The 20,776-nt window shown below is 37.9% G+C and overlaps 1 protein-coding gene across 8 annotated transcripts in view; it reads left to right on the top strand.

Annotated features, from left to right (window-relative positions):
* The window catches only part of LOC125464525 (kinase suppressor of Ras 1-like), a 173,682-nt gene that overhangs the window by 141,576 nt on the left and 11,330 nt on the right, over positions 1-20,776 (top strand). For 7 of the 8 annotated variants that reach the window (XR_007250029.2, XM_048556988.2, XM_048556993.2 and 4 more), the window contains exons 6-19: positions 2,524-2,593; positions 4,403-4,486; positions 5,463-5,524; positions 6,878-6,984; positions 8,727-8,886; positions 10,637-10,678; positions 10,935-10,992; positions 14,422-14,470; positions 14,988-15,382; positions 16,423-16,519; positions 17,274-17,407; positions 19,070-19,201; positions 19,478-19,613; positions 20,448-20,581. Coding sequence is in view for 7 of the 8 variants with exons in the window: in XM_048556988.2 (XP_048412945.1) it covers positions 2,524-2,593; positions 4,403-4,486; positions 5,463-5,524; positions 6,878-6,984; positions 8,727-8,886; positions 10,637-10,678; positions 10,935-10,992; positions 14,422-14,470; positions 14,988-15,382; positions 16,423-16,519; positions 17,274-17,407; positions 19,070-19,201; positions 19,478-19,613; positions 20,448-20,581 (1,660 nt within the window). In the remaining variant the exon portion in view is untranslated. The remainder of the gene's footprint in view (positions 1-2,523; positions 2,594-4,402; positions 4,487-5,462; positions 5,525-6,877; positions 6,985-8,726; positions 8,887-10,636; positions 10,679-10,934; positions 10,993-14,421; positions 14,471-14,987; positions 15,383-16,422; positions 16,520-17,273; positions 17,408-19,069; positions 19,202-19,477; positions 19,614-20,447; positions 20,582-20,776) is intronic. The other variant, XM_048556989.2, reaches the window with a different exon arrangement.

Raw genomic sequence — 20,776 nt, 5'->3', positions numbered from 1 at the left:
CACTGATCTTTTATTATTCTGGTCTTTATTTATGCCAAACTTGTCCTGTCAACTTTGATTTGATATGTTGCTTTGATTTATTGATTTTTCTCTTCCATTCTTCATCTTTCTCCCTTCCTTCTTTATGCCTTGTTTCCTCCTTCACCCCCTCCCCCGCCTTTTCCTTTTATTTTCTCTTTTATCACTTTTATCATCAGCTCGTCTCCTGTTCCATGTCATTGGTGTCTTGCCGGTGGGACCATTCTCCATGTGTGAAGTCTGGCATTAAACATGAACAGGCATTTTACAGTGTTAGAGCTGAGCCTTGTTTTTTCCTGTCCAAAATTCATATACACTTGCAGCTGTTACTAGATAATGATCATGGAAGTAGAACTGATTATTTTTACATCTCCATTCCAAAGGCATCGATACCAAATGTCACCAAGATCCGTCAACCTAGCCCAATCTGGAACATTTTAGTTTGTTGTTTAGCACCTTAGGGGAATGTAATAATCTTTTAATTCTACTTGCTGGCGATCCAAATGTAAATCATTTTTTGTGCCCTTTGTCATCTTCTAAACTATTTAGATCAATAGGTCCCAGGTATATTCCTGTTCTGCACTGAGTCAAACTATTTCAGCAATTCTGACAGCAAAGGCTGTCAATAAGAACAAAATGAAGTGGTCTGGACTTTTTGGTTAATAGCATACAGCATCAATCAATGACCAAGAAGATAAATGACTTAGCGGAATCTAAAATAGTGATTTTGTGAATTTGATTGAGGTGCCATCTGGAGATAGTAGCAGCAGACAGGCAGATAAACCAATAAGATTGAAGAACTGTCATGAGCAAAAAAAAAGTGACTATTTATCACCTTTTAATATATTGTACAGGAAGCAAAATAGAGATGGGGGCATATACATGAGATTAAGGTAGAAGTTGAAATATAAAATTTCTGATTGAAGTTGAAATATGATGGTTGGAAGAAATTATTTTAAAATTGAATTTTCATTTTTTAAATGAGGCAATGAGACTCTCAATTTGAAAATCTAAGTTTATTGTATCCGAGGCTATTTAGTGTAATTGAGTTGATATCCTGTTTTCAAAAACTCAGTTGTACTTCATTTAGCCAATGCAAACTGTGAGAATAGTGCGCAAGTTGAAGTTCACAAGTTTATAGTTTCTATGTTGACTGCATTTGTGAAAATTGCAACATCACACTCTCTTTTTGAATACCAGGATATGACTGGAAATTTCTGGAATTCCTTGATTAATGCCATATGTGTGGATGTTATATCAGTTTGCTTAGCACTGATGGTGAACATCAACAGTTTTGCCGTCATTATAAATATATATTCTGGGCTTTTCTATCCACAGCTGCTTCAAACAGCTTTCAGTCTTAAAAGGGCTAACTCTAAGGTGTAATCTAATGAGGTTTGCATTTGCTGATTTCTTATAAAGTGAACCTTTTTGGGTTTTTTTTTGCAATGTAATCAATCTCTTCAAACTAGCTGTTGGTTTAGATTTTGAAGCTTCCTAGATTTTATTAGCCATGTGGAAAGTACTTCAGTAATTTATCATAAATGTCTTTTTCACCCATTCTTACTTCCATAGTTCACCTCGCTCCCCTCCCCCAACCTAAATGCTCCCAGTTCTCCCAATAACACAGCAGTATGGTTATGGCTGACTTAGAGATAGTAGGAACTGCCAATGCTGGAGAATCTGAGATAATAAGGTGTAGAGCTGGATGAACACAGCAGGCCAAGCAGCATCAGACCTTTTCTGATGAAGGGTCTAGGCCCGAAACGTCAGCCTTCCTGCTCCTAAAATGCTGCTTGTCCTGCTGTGTTCATCCAGCTCTGCACCTTGTTATCTTGGATTCTCCAGCATCTGCAGTTCCCACTATCTCTGAGCATCAGACCTTAGCTTGAGTATGAGAACATTTAAAGGTACATTGATTTTATATTTGTTTCATTCTTTATAAACAATTTTCCCGCCCTGTTTTCCCATCTAAAGAAAATAATGAAAAAACTCAAAACATGAGAATCGGTCATTCGGGGAACTGCAGGTCAGTTCATTGCTGAACGATCCTACAAGGCCACACATTATCTGTTTTCAACTAAAACTGCTTGATGTAATAGGTTGTTTTACATAAACAGTTTTACGTCTGTATGGATAGCTTATCTACTATTCTCTTTAATTGGAGAATCAGGTTTTGTGCAGCTAAATTTGTTTGTGCACTGATTGTCCAGAACCACCTTCCGCCATATGGTATAAGAGCCTCCAGTTAAATGTGTCATGTAAGCCTTTGGTGCTACAAAGGCACAAAACTTAGATTTTATGCTTACATTCAATGTAACTTGAGTCGCACACACAAAATAGATAAATACCTTCTTCTCATTATGGCAATCCAGGATGATTTAGCATGTGCCTTAAAGCGGGCATTGACCTGTTAAACCTAAGTAATTTTGCCTTGGTTACTTTTAAAAGTGGTTTAATTGTTTTTGACAGTCAGTTTAAATATAGTCTCTTCTCCCATTGCAGACACTTTACATGTACCACGGGGATCTCCTCAGATGGTGCAAAGGGATTTTGGGCTTTCCATTACACATAGGTAAGTAACAAGAAACCAGAAAAATGTGTCTTCTTTCTTCAGTCTGTAAATGTTTATTGAGATGCAATTGAATCTGCCACTACTTCATGTGTCTCTTGGCCTTTACATGTTTTAAGATAGGATTTATTTCCTTTTCTTGCACTGCAGCCGAAGGAGCTAGAATAAAAAAGCAAGGGCGAAGTAGGATCACCTTACTGTAAACAGCAAATTTAGAGAGCATGATTGAAATATAACTTTAGCTTCAGCAGATTAGTTCTGTAGTGTTCCCTCACTTCCTGTTGTTGAGTTTTGCCTGGTATCTACCTGATAGTTGCCCATAAAAGAGTGATTGAAATTAGGAACTGAATTTGTGGAGAAGTACAGGTTGGATCCTCCATCATATCACTGTCTGACGCAATTGTTGTAAGCGTTCTGAAAATCATGCTTCAGGTTGAGAAAGCCATTAGGCCCAACAAATTCATGCATTTTAACGGATCTCCTTTTATTTTGTTTAAGTCATTTTCAAAGGAGTTGTTGGTACACTATCCACGATGGTGAAAATCTTTTTTTAAATTCATTTACAATGAGGGCGTCACTGGCCAGGCAGCATTTATTGCCTAGAGGGCAGTTAAGAGTCAACCACATTGCTGTGGGTCTGGACCAGGCGAGGATGGCAGTTTCCTTCCCTAAAGGACGAGTGAACCAGATGGAGTTTTCCAACTATTGACAATGGATTCATGGTTATTTATTGAATTAAAATTCCGTCATCTGCAGTGGCGGGATTTGAACCTGGGTCCCCAGAATGTTACCCGGGTCTTTGGATTAACAATCCAGTGATAATACCACTCAGCCATCGCCTCCCCATTGTTTACCCAAACTTGGGTGAATTACCAATGGAAGACTACATGTTAAAAATGACTTTTCTGGCAATTTTGTCTTTATTAAGAAATGTTTTAATGTGTGCTTAACTGTACAGTCCTCAGTTTTTTGCTGTTTTGCTGCTATTGAGCTCTTAGGAAATAGTGTTCGTAGAATCTTATCTAGTTGGATCTGGGTTGTATTTCTTATTGAATGTCCAAAGATGTGCACATTAGGTAGATTGGCCATGCTAAAAATTATCCTGTAATGACCATGGATGTGCAAATTAGTTGGGTTGGCCATGGTAAACCCCCCCGTGGGGTTTTGGGGATGGTGTGGACGTTGGGTCTCGGTGAGATGTTCTTCAGAGGGTTTGTGGAGACTCGATAGGCTGAATGGCCTCTTTCTGCGCTGTAGGGATCCTACGAATGTGTGACTGTAGTTTGTAAGCTTTATAATCGAAAAGTTTACATTGTCATATCTCAAAAAATGTTGCAAATGTCTAATTATGAAAGCAGGCGAATGATTTTAAGTGTTATATAATTTATCGAAAGGACGACTTTCATTTTCTTTGATAATGTTAGTGTTGACTTGTTTTCAGGAGCCAGTGTTCAAATATTTTCACACTGTCCGATCTATGTGATTTACAAATTGTTTAAATTCTTCTGGAATGTGAGTTTTCTCAATTTTTGCAATCATTTCAAAAGATGGAAAATGATATTTTTAGAATTAACTTTGCTAGTTTTAATTGTTATGTAGATCAATAGGAATGTCTTTAAAACACTCCCTTCCATGCAGTTTATCAGCTTAAAAATGAACTTGTTTGTTTTGTTTGTAGTGTCTGGTGGAAAGCTTGACTTTGTTGACTCTTATTCTGTGTAGTTTCGGAGTCTCTTATCAATCTTCCACTTTTTAGATATAGCTTTTTCATTGCTTGTAGGCTGAGAAAATCTGTTGCACACTTTTCTTTAGGTTTTCAACAAAGTCCTGGCTATCAAAGACTTGTCAAGTTTGTCAAAAAAATATGATGTTTGGCGTGAAGTGCAAACATTGTCGGTAAGTTCTGCTGGAACAGTTAATTTGTCATATGAGTCATTGGAACAACTGTAATTGTAATATACCACATAATTATTGTAATTTGAATAAATGCACTGTCTAAAATACTGATTAACAAAGCCAAAGGTTGCATTCCTGGTCTGTGTTTTAGTTTATAAACAGATCATCTAAGGAGGGGGAAATTGGATTAGGTGGCTTCTGTTGATTTTCATCCAGTGTTGCCAATTTTGAAGTGGAGTGTGTGCGCATGGGAAACTTTAGATGACGACAGGATGAAGTTATGTGAGCGCAGCTCTTTTTTGTTAAATATCCTCTTGATACCCATTGATGAAACATGTAATAAAGCACATATATGGATCTTAATCACTCCTGCAATATAGAATAGGCTGTTTTATTTGGTTTTGTCAAAGCATTATAAGGAAACTTTTGGACGGAAGACCAGAGAGTTCACCTCTGGACACTGGCAAGTTCTCCAACTTCTTCAGCTGACTTATTAAAATGGGTTGTATCAACTCTGTTGCTGCAATAAATTTATGTTTGTGTTCAGTGTGGGGGATGTTTTGAAAAGATGCTTAACCAAGACTGATTCATTGGTTCTTAGGAATTGTGTCTTCCTCTGACTTAATAGGAAATGATAATGTTTCCAAAGTCTGATCATTTCTCTTAATAAAAGCCACTTATCAGATATCCGTAAAACAAGGCTAAAAAATACAAGGCTGTACATGAATAAGCTGTTGCAGAATAAAGCCTTAATATAAATGCTATTCTTAATTTTAAAAAAGCGCATTTTTCTTTCATTTCACTTAATAGTTAGGACATAAAAGTTTTTCATAAAATATTAATTGTAATTACCTTATCCGTTATTGCTGTTGATATGTCAGTGAAGATCACAAAAATAAGATTGGCAACATTGGATTAATAACAAATTGTAATAAATTTGAATGCGTGTTGGTACTTTATTTTGCTTTCCTTCTAGATTAAAGTGCCACAACAAATGCACAAAAGAAGCTCCTCCATGCCGGATATCATTTCCTCAAAGTAAGATTTCAGTTCGTAATGTAGAGTATATACAGTCTTTCGCCTGAAATATATTTTTAGTCATATAGTTAGCTAATTTCTGAATGCTAGACACCAGTTGACCGGGAAAAGTCACATGAAGCTGTAGATCGTCATTTAAGAAGGGAGGTTAAAAGTGGGTGTTACGTGATGTATTGAATGATGGTGGTGGGATCCAGCTTATCTATGTCTCTGTCACCTGTGCACCTATCTTCCCCCACCAGCATTAATCTGTCTCCCTCTACTCCCTCTAATTTAATTAAAGAACAAAGAAAATTACAGGTCAGGAACAGGCCCTTTGGCCCTCCAAGCCTGCACCGACATGATGCCTGTCACAACTAAAATCTCCTAGCCTTCTGGGGACCATATCCCTCTATTCCCATCCTATTCATGCATTTGTCAAGACACCCTTTAAAAGTCACTATAGTATCTGCTTCCACTACCTTCCCCGGCAGTGAGTTCCATACATTTAGAATGCCACAGATCGCCGCTTGTTCTCAGTCACCATCAAGCTGCCCTTAGCATGGTCCATTAATATCGGTTTCCAGGAAATAGATGTTGGGATCCTCATCCTACCCTTTAATACCCCTCACAGCCTCATTTCCCCCATCAATTTTAGAGTCCTCCAGCTGTTTATTGCAGGGTGCGCATACTTTTATTTCTGATGTGAATTTACGGATTCTTTTCCTACTTCTGCCTATTGGTATTATCCTGTTTGCTACCTTGTTTCTTAAAAGCCCACTTGACTCTTTTCACAAATCTCTGTTTTGCCTTTCACACCTGCACTGTTTTACATGCATACAAACCTGCTGCAGCAGTTTGCAGCCATATCGGGGGGTGGGGGGGGTGGTGTGTGTGTGTGTTGTGTGTGTGTGTGTGTTTGAAGGGGATGGTGTGTGAGGTGTCCATGTGTGGTGTGTGATGCAATTTCTATCGCAAAATTTTGTAATGATAGAATATTACTACTTTCTTCGAAAGATGCTTGTAATCCTGGGCAGCAGAAAAGCTGCATTCTGAAGCAAGCAAGCTAAATTTCACATTTAATTTGCTTGGAATGGAATAAGAAAATAACTGAAGGTTCAGCTTACACCCAAATAATGTGTTGTTAAATTTTACATCACTCTTGTTCAACAAAGGTGCGATTTGCTGTTAGATGTTTTGCACCAAGAGCAGAAGGAGCTCCTGGTTTTGTTCTGCCCTAACATGTTACGGTCTGAAGTTTAGTTCAGCTCAGTTTAGGGTTTTGACCCAAGTTGTATTTGTTACAGAAATGAGTTATGTGACAGTACATTGCTTTGAGAAACCAGAAATGCACATTTTTCCTCTGTTCTCTAGTATCATCTAAAATTCGAAGAACAGAGTCTGTACCGTCTGATATAAATAATTCTGTGGATAGATCTGCAGAGCCCCAGTTTGGCACTCTTCCAAAGGCGCTAAAAAAGGTAACTTCATGCTTTCCCTGTGTTTTCTTGTTCTAGTGTGTCCACTTTGTAGATTTGACCATGGATGACATTATTAGCTTTTCAAAATTTTCAAAAATTGATTGGAGACTGCTTGTATTTGGTTTGTTTTTCTTTTTCTCTCATAAGTACACATACTTCAAACCAAAAAGCACAGATGGTAGGCATTTGGATCACTGTGCAGTCCTTTGAAAGAACTGTCGACTTAGTTTCACTCTTAATCCAAGGCAGACTGTGTGGACACAGGTAATGTCACCAACTAGTAATCCACAGGCCCCGGCTAATGCATTGGAGATGTGAGTGCATATCCCCCACCATAGCAACACGTGAAATTGAAATTCTGTCATTAAATCTGGAATTGAAAACTTGTCTCCGTCATGGTGACCATGATAACAATCATTGATGTGCAGGTTAGATGGGTTGACCATGCTAAAAGCCCCATAGTGTCCATGGTTTTTCAGGTTAGGTGGGGTTAGCTGTGGTAAATACCAGATTACAGGGACTGGGGGAGTAGGATGTTCTTCACAGGGTTGGTGCAGACTCAATGTGCCAAATGGCCTCTGTCTGCACTGTAGGGGTTCTGTGATCCTGTGCGTTCTGATTATCCTGCTAGAGTTTTATATTCTTAGGTTCTATATGACTCTTACCAGCACTGTTTCTGGTTTGTAAAAAAAATTAATCGTTTTGTAACAGTCTATTCCTCCCAATTTTAAAAAAATTACAATTACATAACAGCTTGAGTGACTGCCAATATTTCAGTATTTTGCAACCAATTGAATACCTTTTAAGTTATGGCATTAACTATAATGTTGGATTTCCACAGCTATTTTCCACCCAAGAAGTTTCCCTACACAGCATTGTGCTCATGACTATATAATCTGTTTGTGTGGTGTTACTTTGAGGGATAAAAATTGGCTGGGACGTCTGGACTGACTCCCCTGGACCCTCTGAAATAATGGCATGGGACTTTTTTTTACATGTCATCTGAAAGATGACAATTCTGATGGTGTAGTACCAAGAGTGCAGTACCTACTGCAGCACTCTCTCTGTACGGCAGTAGAAGTGCTGGCCTTGAATTTTGTGCTTCTGAACACCTTTAATCCACAATTGTCTGCCTGATACAGAAGTGCTACCATCTGAAATTTGGCTCATATTGACACAAGCACACAAAAATACAACTATTGTGCAGCAACTGGTTGGCCCCAAAGCTTCTCCGTTCAATTGCTTCTTTATCCACCTCCCTGTAGAATTTATTGGATCTATCTGCTCACTTCCTGTCAGTCCACGTGTTCATTGCACTCTGATTTATATAATCAGAGTTGTTTTCGTGTTCCCTTCTCTGAGATTGAATCCCTACTTTGAATTGAAGGAATTTTTTTTGAAAGAAAACAAGTTGCCAATTGAATTATGAAGCTATACCCTAAAAAATGTCCTATAGTGAGACATCAAGGCAACATCTGTAATTGTTCCCAAGGTATTGATGACCATGATTTGAAACTAACATTCTGTGCATGCTGAGAATGCTGAAATTAATTGTTTTTCCCCCAGAACATCTGTATTATTTAGCTTTGTCATCCATATTAAATTGTGCATTGTTCATAGGAATCTGTTAATGTAGCATGGAAATAAAATTCAAATGTTGAGCTGTGTTGAAAGTTTCTTGTTATGTTATAACTCGGTAAATGTACTTGTGGTTAAATTTAAATATCGATTTTTATTTGTAGGATCATGCACCAGTTCCTTTGGATTCCAGCAGCAACCCATCTTCAACAACATCTTCAACTCCTTCTTCTCCAGCACCTTTTCAGTCTTCCAATCCTCCCAGTGCTACCCCACCTCCGAACCCTTCTCCAAAAGGTCTCAGAGACAGGTTCAAATTTCCAGGTAAGACTTAAAATACAGTAGCATGGGTGACAGGCCCTGAGCCCATATACTGCAGTTTGATGTCAGTGACACTGTCAGCATTCACCATTATTACATGGGTCTCTTGTTCCTCTGAAGTCCCATATGCACAGTTAAATGTAGAAATCTGAAGTCGGGTACATTGTATTTTTGAAGGCTGCAATAGCCGTGGCGAAACAGTGAGCATAAATTAGCTAGTTGACATGAACGTCACGTTTTCAACACAACACTGGCTGTAAAAATGATTGAAAATGATGCATCTTGTTAGGTGAGATATCATGAATTTTTTTACAGCATGCTAAACTTGTTAGTCCATAAACAACCTTTCTGGCCCCGAAAAGCTAATTTTGGAAGTCTAAAGTGTCATTCCTTCCTTTCAGTGATGATAAATCTTCTGATTTTATTTAAAAATCTGATACTAAGTTTCTACTAAATCTCAATCTGTCTGTAAAATTATTAAAAACTGAATGACAATTAATACTTCTTTCTTCCTGGTTTATTGACTCATAAATCTTGCATCTGATTGACTGCTCAGCTTTTGTGGTTGATACCACTTTCCTGGAATCTGGAGGTCTCTTGTGACTGAAGTCAGAATGAAGTTGACCTTGTAATGAGGGCAATCACACCATGGAGACACTAAATCTTTGCATAAGTTTATTTGAGATCAGTGGCTAATTGCATCTAGTATCACTGACTGCAAATGTGGACCATTATGATGGAAGCTCTTAAATTAGCAGAATCGTTCATGTTCTTGCTCTCCTTTCATGTCCAGAGATACATTTAAAAACAAACATGACCTAGAAATTGTAAAATTCATGTTAAAATTAGTTAATAACATTAAGGATAGATGTAATCATTCTTTAAAAGCTAGGTCTAGTTTTGATTTTAGACTTCCCCAGATCATTACCTGTCTCTTTAACGTTTTAAGAATTAAAGTGAACATGTTACTTTTCTTTTTCCTTTCTTGGCCTACAGCCAAATTACTTTCTTCCAACTGAAATGCCAAGGTTACATGGGCTTATTTTATTGCCTGACAACAGGTTTCTTATTTACTGTGTGTATGACTCAATTTTTGTTTCTTTCCTTTTCTGCATTCTCTGTTCCCCTCCTCTCCCAACCTGACACACACAGACAATAGTTAGAGGATTCTTCTAACAGATTTCCAACAAGTTGTACAGCTGTGAATTGATGGAATGGTTGCATTAGGTTAACTGGTATTCAAATTGCAACATTCTGAATAGGAACCTTAATGTACTTCAGGAGCTGTTGTTCCAATTCATTTGTAACATAATCTGACTCGGCATGCTACGAGATGGGGAAACTTTCCCTTTCAGCTAGCTATAGGTTTTAAAAAGAACATTTCAATGACTATGCCCTTTAATATAATCTTACAGTTAGTAGTTGTAAGAAGTTTATTGCTTTCCTTGGAGAGTCAAGTTAGAAGAATTTTAAATTTGCAGACTGATATGAAAAAAGATTAAATATAGATGGTAAAATGAAATCTCACCAAGCCCTGAAAAATTATGGGAATATTAACAAGAGGCTGATAGACATTTTCTGTTTCTCACGTCAATCTCCATGCTATTTAATAAAAAGGTTTTCTGTTCAGAGTGGTTAAGTGTAAAAATGCATGATTAGTCTATGTAATAAGAAAACGAAATGCTGGCTACTATCCTGCGGTTTCTTAATTGATTGTAATCTATTCTTCTGCCTGTGTGACCTTTTCCCCAAGCTGCGTATTACTTTCATCATAGACAACAGTTTATCTTCCCAGGTGAGTAATGAACCTAGTCTTTTCTACTGGCATCATTTCTACCTTCACCTTTTCTTCAGTCTTCACACTTGTATCTTGAGGGTGGAGAGAACCTCAAAACACTACTAACTTGTGTGATGTAGTAATAACAATGCACTGTTAGTATTTAGGCTAGTTGTTTTCACTTTGTTATTTTAGTCGTTTAGTCTGAATGGAACTGAACAATGTGATAAATGTCCTATTTTACTGACTGGTGTTTTAACTTCTTGTCATTTAGATGTTCCTAGTCCATCACTGCCTGTCACTTTACAGCCGGATAGTTCTGAAGACACTAAGTAAGACTTTATTTTCTGTCCTTTAATTCTGCAAAGTAATATACAAAAGTTAATGCATTGATAGATAACTATGATGTGCACAGCGAAAGCAGGGCAAGGAATGTTCTTAAGATAATAACAAGGACAAAAGGCAGATCTGTTTAGTGACCGTGCAGGTTATGTGTGAGTGGACCCAGGAGACGTGGGCACTGTCCTCAACGATTACTTTGTGTCAATCTTCACAATCATAAAAGATAATTCTAGGATAGACATCAAAGTGAAATATTAGAAGAAATTAACAGAGAGAGGAGGGACAAGCGGGTCTTGCAGCCTTACAGGTGGATAAATCTGGAAGCTTGGCTGAGATGTACCCCAGATTCTTGAAAGAGGCAAAAGAGGAAATACAGAAGCTCTGACAGTAATTTTCATATCTTCTCTGGCCATAGCTGAGGTGCCCAGAGAACTGAGGACTGCTACTAGTGTCTCATTGTTTTTTTAAAAAGGAGGAAGGTATAGACCAAGAAAATAGTGGCCATTCAGTTGAAACTTGGAGGTGAAGTTATTACAGTTTTGAGAGAATATATCTGCACTTGGAGAGAAACTGATAATCAGCATGGATTCCGTAAAACAAGGTCATGTTTGACAAATTTGTTTGAATTTTTTGAGGCGGTAACCAGGACTCTTGCTGAGGCTAAAGTATTTGATGTTGTCAGCATGTACTTTAGCAAGACTTTTGGTATGCTCACTTATGGCAGCCTGATCAAGAAAATAAGATCCCATGGATCAAAAGCGAAATGGCATGTTGGGTGTAAAATTGGCTGAGAGGCTGGCAACAGAGCATGATGGGGGGTGGGGGTGCTTTTGTGATTGGCAGTATGCTTTGAATGATATTTCCTGGAGTATGCTACTGGGGTTCTTTGCAGTTTGTGACTTTTACTTGAATATAGAAAGTATGATGAAGTTTGTCGATGACACAAAAATGATAAGATTGGTACAAGGTAGGGAGGATCGGTAAGAACTACAATTCATCCAGCTCCACACTTTGTTATCAAGGATATTGACAGACTGGTCAGGTGGGCGGGGCAGTGGCATATGGAATGCAGATCTGGAAAATTTGATGTAATGCACTTTAGGGCAAAAGATATTTGAATAATACGCTAAACTACCGTATTAATGATATAAACCTGGAAAATAACTGAAGAACAGAAGGACCTTGGCTTGCATATCCACAGATTCTTGAAGGTGGCAGGACAGGTAGATAAGGAGTTCAAAGAGGCACATGGGATTTTAGCCTATATTAGCCATGACACAAATACAAGAGCAAGGAGTTTATTATGGAACTACACAACTGCTGTTTAGGCCACATATGAGATCAGTTTTGACCGCCACGATATAGGCAGGATGTGTGATTGCGCAAAAGAGAATGTGGAGATTTATCAGGATGATGCCGACTGGAGGGTTGGACCTAAGAGGAAAGATTGAATAGGCTGGGGTTATTTTGTTTGGAACAATGAGGGTTGAGATGGTATCTGAGCAAGGTGGATTCGATAACGAGGAGCATAAATGGGATGGATAGGAAGGCATGTTTTCTATTGATAGAGGGGTCAATAACCATGGGAAATAGATTTAAGGTAAGAGGTAGAACGTTTTGAGGAAAGTTGAGAATTTTTTTTCACTGACGATGGTGGGAGTCTGGAACTTATGGCCTGAAAGGGTGGTCGAGTCAGAAACTCAAATTTAATCAGCTGTAGATATTTACTTTTGTTGCTGCAGCCTCCAAGGTCAAACATGGAAAATGGGATGAGTGTAATCAACCAGAATGGACACAATGGCAAAATGGCTGCCTCCCATGCTGCAAATGCCAGCGGTTTTGCCACTTATTCCCCATACAGCATGTTTCATATGTCAGTTGTGTGTGGCAGAGCTGAAAATGGTCACCCCAGCTTTCCTATAACGAATGATGAATGCAAATTATCAGAGACTTGGAGTTAGGTTTTGATCCCATCTGATATTATTACTAGACAATTTCAATCTCAGCTTCACTGAACTCAGCTCTAAGTAACCTCCTTTGCGTTTTTAATCCCAGCACTTGTGATCTTGTACTAACAGTTAGTCGACACGCCAAGGTAATCGCGTTCATTATATCTACCCTTCCTCTTTTTGAGACATTGCTGTATGCAGCCAGGCTGTTTCAAAGCCTTCACAGCAGCTTCCCTGAAAAGCAGAAAATAACTCTTTCTAAAACTACTAGTTTAAAAGTTTACAATTGAATTGCATGCATTTTTGTTTGGAAAGTGAAGTAAAAATCCATAAGAATTCTGTTCAGAGCAAGTACAGTTCTAGTGCAATTTTGTTGTCATTTCCTCTTCACTCCTGAAATGATTGGCCTATTATAAGGGAGGCACTGTACATGCAAGGTTCCTACTTTTATTGATACCCCAATTGTTGTTTTGTTCCAATCCAATATTGGACTCGAGTTAGACATTATTGCCCAGTTTGGTGTTTTTTTTAATGTTGATCTTGGGCTGGAAATGAAAGCAAGTTGAGATTTTTCTGTTAATTTGAGGTGCACTAATGGCCAATAACTGGGATCCTCGAACATCCTTTGAATTTGCGTTGGGTGCTGTGGACTGGGGCCAATGATTTCTGTCCCCACTCTGCATCGAACAAGGTGTTTGCTGTCCAATTGCTGGTATGAGTGTTCAGATCTGCAATGTGATGTAGTATTGGTTTTCAACTTTAACTGATCAAGGTTATGTTTCATTTTTACTGTTTCTTAATTCAGTAAATTACAGTAAGTTTTCCCTCTGTAAGGTAGATCATCCTGAGCTGAGCTGAGCTGAGTCTCCCTGTAGAGTAAGCAAAACTTTGTAGTATTGCATACTGCTGTCCCTGTGCTAAATATGGATATCATAGCCTTGACTCAAACAGTTAAGGAAGTTTCAAACCTGTGGAGCTGGCGACATTGCCACTTAACATTCATATTTCTGTAACAAACAGAATTTTCTGGTAGAACTCTGCAGGTCTGGCAGCATCTGTGGAGAGAATGCAGAGTGAAAATTTTGGGGCCCAGTGATCCTTCTTCAGAACTGTGCTGCCAGATCGGGTGAGATTTTCCAGCAATTTCTGTTTTTGCTTCTGATTTCCAGCATCCTGTTTAGTATTGACATTTGTGTGTTGCACAGCTGAACGGTTCCATCTTGTTTACCCAGTTAGAAATGAAAGGTATTCTGCTATTGCAAAGCATATTGAATCAAAGTAATAGTAATAATTTTTAGCTATGTAATGTGGTGTGATTGTTCAGTTTCAAATGCTTGCTCAAAGTTATTTTCTATTTGGATCTGCTTGTTTTTCAAATTTGTATTTAGATGGAATTAGACCTTTGTCTCCCCCTGTATTGCTAGATTGATATACTGGAATCAAATACAGGTTGTATTCTTTCTCCTGCAGTACTGTTGAGGAAACTGAACCAGAAGTAGTTGAAGATCTGGATGCAGAGGTATGCTGTTGAGAAATAAGTACAACATCGCTATATTGTTACTTGCATAAACATTCAAGTTTTGTTATATGAGCACTGGTCTTATTTTTGGATGTAATGTAGTCATGCATCTGCTTATAGCCTTATTTACCTAAGGTGCAAATATTATGCATGGGTCTATTTTTGTCCCAAACCGAAGCACAAACTGTTTCCATGGTACGTCATGTGCTGCCAGAAAGAATATCTCAGAAAATGTAATTGAACTATGAAATTCTGTTCAGATTGGAATTTATTGCAAATAGCTAACTTCTAATTTTAGAAGTTGAAGAGGATCGAATGCAATTGGAAAGGATAAAATTTAATAATAATGGTAATTGAAAACCTGATGCAAGAGGCAGAAATTGTGTTGTTCCTGTTTTGCACAATGGTCACTTGTGGTATGGAGGGGGGTGAATACCAAAAGTGCTTTGACAATAATTTGTTAAGGATCAAGACATATTTCACATGATAAAATTGTTCTTTTTGTATTTCCTTTCAGAGTGAAGACCATGTACTTGATGATGAGGAAGTTAATAAATCAGAATCAGAATGTGAGACGGATGAACTAGATGACTTGCCAAATACCAGGTCACACTACAGGGGCCTGATGGCTCGCAAGCCCAGCCAGACAAGTGTCTTTCTTCAGGAATGGGACATTCCTTTTCATGAATTGGAAGTTGGTGAACTAATTGGCAAAGGGCGATGGGGCAAAGTTCACAAAGGACGTTGGCATGGAGAAGTGGCAATTAGGTTGTTGGAGATTGATGGGAATAATCAGGATCATCTGAAATTATTCAAGAAAGAAGTGATGACTTACCGGCAAACGAGGCATGAAAATGTGGTACTTTTCATGGGAGCTTGTATGCATCCTCCACACTTAGCCATTATTACAAGGTAAAATAAAACGTGAATGACCTCTTTATATTTTGTATTGTAATTTGCTGTGGTATTAACATACAAGACTTTCAAATTTGTTTTGGATTATTCATGTAAAATAGCACTTATTTTCTGATTATTTTCTCCCAAAGTAATGGTTCATTAAACAGAGCATAATGTATTCTTGTGGCAGGGTACATTGGTGTAATGCACCTACATGTCACTGCCTTTAGTTGTGCTGCTCCACCTTGATGGGAAATTCCCTTTTCCCGTTTTGTTGAGTAAGAGAATGTTTCTTTCCATATGGGGTGGTGTTTTAGGATGTCCTCTAGCTGCTCATAGAGGCATTATTTAAAGTCATTGGAGAATTATTCAATTGCATATCTCCTCTCTGTAGGAGTAGATAGCATAACTGACCATTTAGCATGTTTAACAAACCTTTTGTTTGTTCAATGAAAAATCCAAGCCATAATTGGCAAAATAAAAATATTACTGAATCATAGTAGGAACTGCAGATGCTGGGGAATTTGAGACAACAAGGTGTAGAGCTGGATAAACACAACAGGCGAAGCAGCATCAGAGGAGCAGGCAAGCTGATGTTTCGGGCATAGACCCATCACCTCTTTTAGTTAATGAAATGTGAGGCTGGATGAACACAGCAGGCCCAGCAGCATCTCAGGAGCACAAAAGCTGACGTTTCGGGCCTAGACCCTTCATCAGAGAGGGGGATGGGATGAGGGTTCTGGAATAAATAGGGAGAGAAGAGGAGGCGGACCGAAGATGGAGAGAAAAGAAGATAGGTGGAGAGGAGAGTATAGGTGCGGAGGGGATAGGTCAGTCCAGGGAAGACGGACAGGTCAAGGAGGTGGGATGAGGTTAGTAGGTAGGAGATGGAGGTGCGGCTTGGGGTGGATTCTCCAGCATCTGCAGTTCCCATTATCACCTCTTTTAGTTATCCTGGTTTCAGTATACTTTTTCAAAAAGCCTAATTCTCAAATTTAAGTAATTGCATAATATTTTTTTCTACTGTGTATCATCAAGCATACTTTTTTTTTCAGTTTCTGTAAAGGGCGAACACTGTTCTCATTTGTGAGAGATTCTAAAATCACACTGGATATTAACAAGATGAGGCAAATTGCACAGGAAATCATAAAAGTAAGTAGCAAAATTTATTAGTTTACCTAAAGACTAGGATTGGAATTTTAACGGAACAGTGGGCATAATTTCTGTTTTAGAACAGTTTGGCAATTGTGAACAATATTTGTAACCTTTAGAAAAGGACATATCTGAATTTTGTCAAGGAATGGTTAAAATACTGATTACGTTTGTGTAACTACCCATAGTAACGTAACCCTATCTTTCAGGGTCTGTATTCATTCTGCTTCTGTGTTTGTGTGCCAGGTATCATGTCAGCTTTCTTTTCTCTCCTGTTGTATAGGACAAAATTAGGATAATAGGTCGGCACAACATTGTGGGCTGAAGGACCTGTACTGTTCTATGTTCTATGTATATTTTCCTCAAATTGCTTTCAGTTTGTTAACTAGGCAAAGCTACACACACTGTCATGCTATTTTAAAGCAAGAGTTATTTTTCCATCCAAGCATGAGCTTTTAATATTTCACACTTCTTATGTTTATGTTCATCATTTTCAGTTGATGGCCATTTTCTTTATTATACACATTCTAGCATATGCTGTACTTCTCATGCCCACAGGCTTATTGGACAGAATGAGTTCCATGCATCAGATTGCCCCTTTGTGCGCACACTGTTCATATTTGACAATTCTACCAGACATTTGTATTCTTATTTATCTATTTTGTTCTTATCTTTTCTATATTATAGAGATAATTTCTTCCCTTTTAGATTTAATTCACCTACTGTACAATTACATTTTTCCTTGATTCTCTAGGGGATGGGGTACCTTCATGCAAGAGGTATTGTGCACAAGGATTTGAAATCAAAAAATATCTTCTATGACAATGGAAAAGTTGTAATTACAGACTTTGGACTATTTGGTATATCTGGTGTGGTACAAGAAGACAGGTGAGAAAGAACATCTGAATATGTATAACCAGCATCTGTTTCGCAAAGAGTTTGCTTATTTTCTTAAAATTTTGTTTCCTAATTCTTTTCTCTTTTTCCTGTTCCTCCTCCTTATGAGAATTTCATCACCTACATTGCTGGCAGTAATTTATATGCCAATATTCACAAGTGAGCATCAGCAGTGTGAGTGGCTGTTCTTGCAGGATAGTTAAAACAGTGATTCAGGCCTTGCCTGATTCCAACATGTGTGCCTTACCTGTGGGGGTCACTACAAGTAGTTATTTGGGAGCATTAGTTTTGGGTGATTTCCCAAGCCGAGTTTTTCAGAAATTGTGATTTTTTTCTATTATGTTTGCAATCATACCTCCAGATGGATTGAAGTTGGAAAGGATAAAATTGCCACAACATCAGAGGACCACATGCCAATAGTTCTGTTTGTTTTCAAAGATTTTTTTAACCCCCCAAGTTTTTCAGATGGTTAAAAAACTTAAATACAACTTCAGATGAAATGCTGGAATCTTAATTAATGAAAATTGTGTTCATTGTTTCTGTGATTCAGCTCATCTAACTCCTAAATTTTAATGTAAACTTTTCTTTTCAAGGGTACTTTCAAGAGATCATTATTTCAATTGGTTCTGGGTGGCAAGGTTTCTTTCGGCCAACTGAAACCATTGGTCATTATTGAAGGATGACTATGGATCACGTCTATTTGCTGTCAGCAGAGGGTAGTTTTGCCTTTTGTGATTTAAGAAGGCAATAATGTTAACCCTGAGGGACTACAGCAATGTTCCTGAATTGCAAGATTACAGTATTACTGAAGTTCTGTTCCGCGCAGTTCTTTCTGAACAAGGAACTGCAAGTTTACAGTGAAGAAAGTTCCTTATATGGAATCATATTGATCCTCCTTCACTGTCAGTAGAAATCTTTCCCTCCATGGACTGGGACAGCTCAAGGTGGCTGAAGGGGTTTTCTTGGCATATCTTCCCAAAGGCATTTTAGGGATAGGCATCAAATGTTGGCCTTGCCAACGATACCCCAGCCATGAATTTTAAAACAAAAATAACCACTGCATGTAATTTTAATATTTGGAATTTTAAAAAGAGTCTGCAATTTTCCTATAATGCTTATTTTTGACTAACTTCCTAATTTTGGCAGGACTATTTGGTATGAACTTCAGGCCAGAGAATGGCCTTTTAAGAACCAACCTGTACAGGCAATAATCTGGCAAGTTGGTGGTGGAGAAGGAGTCCAAAATCTATTGTTAACTACATGTTTATTTATTTCATTAACTTACTCCTTTTTGAACGTATATTCATTGCCAGTCCATGCACGATCAGTGCAACGATCATTACAATTAAGGTTTGGATCACTAGTCTTCATTGTAAGTTATGCAAAGGTCTTTCCTAAACATTGTCCAGCTCCAAAATCTTTGTTAAAATGTGGGATATGGATGGGGTGATGCTTGACTGTCATGGTTCGTATAGTCAAATGTAATCATATATGAAGTCCACTTGAAAAGGTATCAAAGACTTCCCAGTGCAAATTATGTCCCATCATGAACTGGTGCTTTCAAGTGAGGGTGAATTTGATATATTTCAAATATTTTCTGTTTTGGCAACCATGTTAAAATAGGCATCTAATTTTATAATGGAATTGTTACAGGAGAGAGAATGAGTTGAAGCTGCCAAATGGATGGTTGTGCTATGTAGCTCCTGAAATAGTCCAAGAAATGTATTCAGGCAAGGATGAAGACAAACTCCCATTTTCAAAGGCGGGAGATGTATATGCATTTGGGTAAGATCTATAATGCCCATATAATGTAGCTAATATTTCTTAGAAAGTGAATGACTTTTCATTTAAGTTTGATTCTAAGGATTTCTGTGGGACAAGTTATTTGTCTGAAATACAGTGCCCCACATTTGGGGTACATTCTAAAGTAAGCTAGTTAATTAAATGTTTAAGTATACTGTATTATGCTCTATAGTGTTGGTACAGTATGAGCTGTAGGATTGTTTTAAGTCTGTAATTCCCTATAATGCTTATTTTTGACTAATTTCCTAATTTTGGCAGGACTATTTGGTATGAACTTCAGGCCAGAGAATGGCCATTTAAGAACCAACCTGTAGAGGCAATAATCTGGCAAGTTGGTAGTGGAGAAGGAGTCCAAAATCTACTAGCTCAAATTTCCTTGGGAAAGGAAGTGACGGTGAGTAAGACTTACTGCAGAACAGCTGTTGTTTTGTTTGAGGGTTATGTTGAGTTGCTACAAAGTCATCAGATTCTCTGACTTTTAAATGTTTGAAAAAAATGTCTTCAAGTATTAAAATCATTTCATTTGAAGAAATATGTTTAGAGGGAAATTGGTTAAATGTATTTGAATATCTGTTTTGCAGTTGCTACATTCCCCTACTGAAATTGTTAAAATTGCAATTGTATCGTAATTTCCATGTATGACTACTGGTTAAGCTTCCCCCAGGGTCTTCACGTGTAAATCAGTAACCCATATAGAGCAGTGGATCCAAGGTTCAATTCCTACACTGTGTGGTTAGCTGATCACTGAGTTGAAGTACTAGAATTAGTCTCCATGACAAACATCATTTTTGAATCATCAATAGCTTATTACAAGTTAAAACAGAAAATGCTCAAAATGTTTCGTAATTTAGTCAGCATTTGTGCAAGAATCAGAAATTCCCCTTACTGGTCACAATTAAAAGAATACAGACAAATAACAATTAAAAGAATACAACAAAGGGAAGTAGGAGAGAAATACACATGCTTTCACAAATCAGAAACAATTGCATTAAATAGTTAATCTAATATTTAAGATGATTTTATGACACAACATGTGAATACTGAGGCAGTATAGTACAAGTCCGTTGAACTGGTCAAAACCTGAGAGTAGAAACAAAGTACGTTGACACCAGCACTTAATGGTGTTCACGGTCAGGTTCTTCATGGACCAAGCCAAACCTTCTGACAGAGTTTCGCATCAATAAAGGAGACACTGAAACACTGACAATTTTTTCTGCTTGCTCTGTAGGAAATTCTGTCTGCCTGTTGGTCTTATGATCAAAATGAAAGGCCAACTTTTACTCAGCTGATGGACATGCTTGAAAAACTGCCAAAACTCAACAGGCGACTTTCTCATCCAGGTCACTTCTGGAAATCTGCAGAGTTAGTATCTCCTAACTTTCTGTTTTGTACCTGACATTGTAGTGCTTCAGTCTGCTTGGCTAATGTTCAGTTTTCTTCCAGTCCAGCTCCGTTGTTAGTTGTTGGGATCTGCCTGTGCTTACTGGCATAAAGAAAGGGAAAATGCTGCTGACTGTCAGAGAGAAACAGAATTATTAGAGTTTCAGCTCTCTGACT

The sequence above is a fragment of the Stegostoma tigrinum genome, chromosome 27 (genome assembly GCF_030684315.1).
Source record: "Stegostoma tigrinum isolate sSteTig4 chromosome 27, sSteTig4.hap1, whole genome shotgun sequence".
NCBI classification, from domain to species: domain Eukaryota; kingdom Metazoa; phylum Chordata; class Chondrichthyes; order Orectolobiformes; family Stegostomatidae; genus Stegostoma; species Stegostoma tigrinum.
The sequence above is the reverse complement of the archived record's forward strand: the minus strand, read 5'-3'. Positions and strand labels throughout refer to the sequence as shown.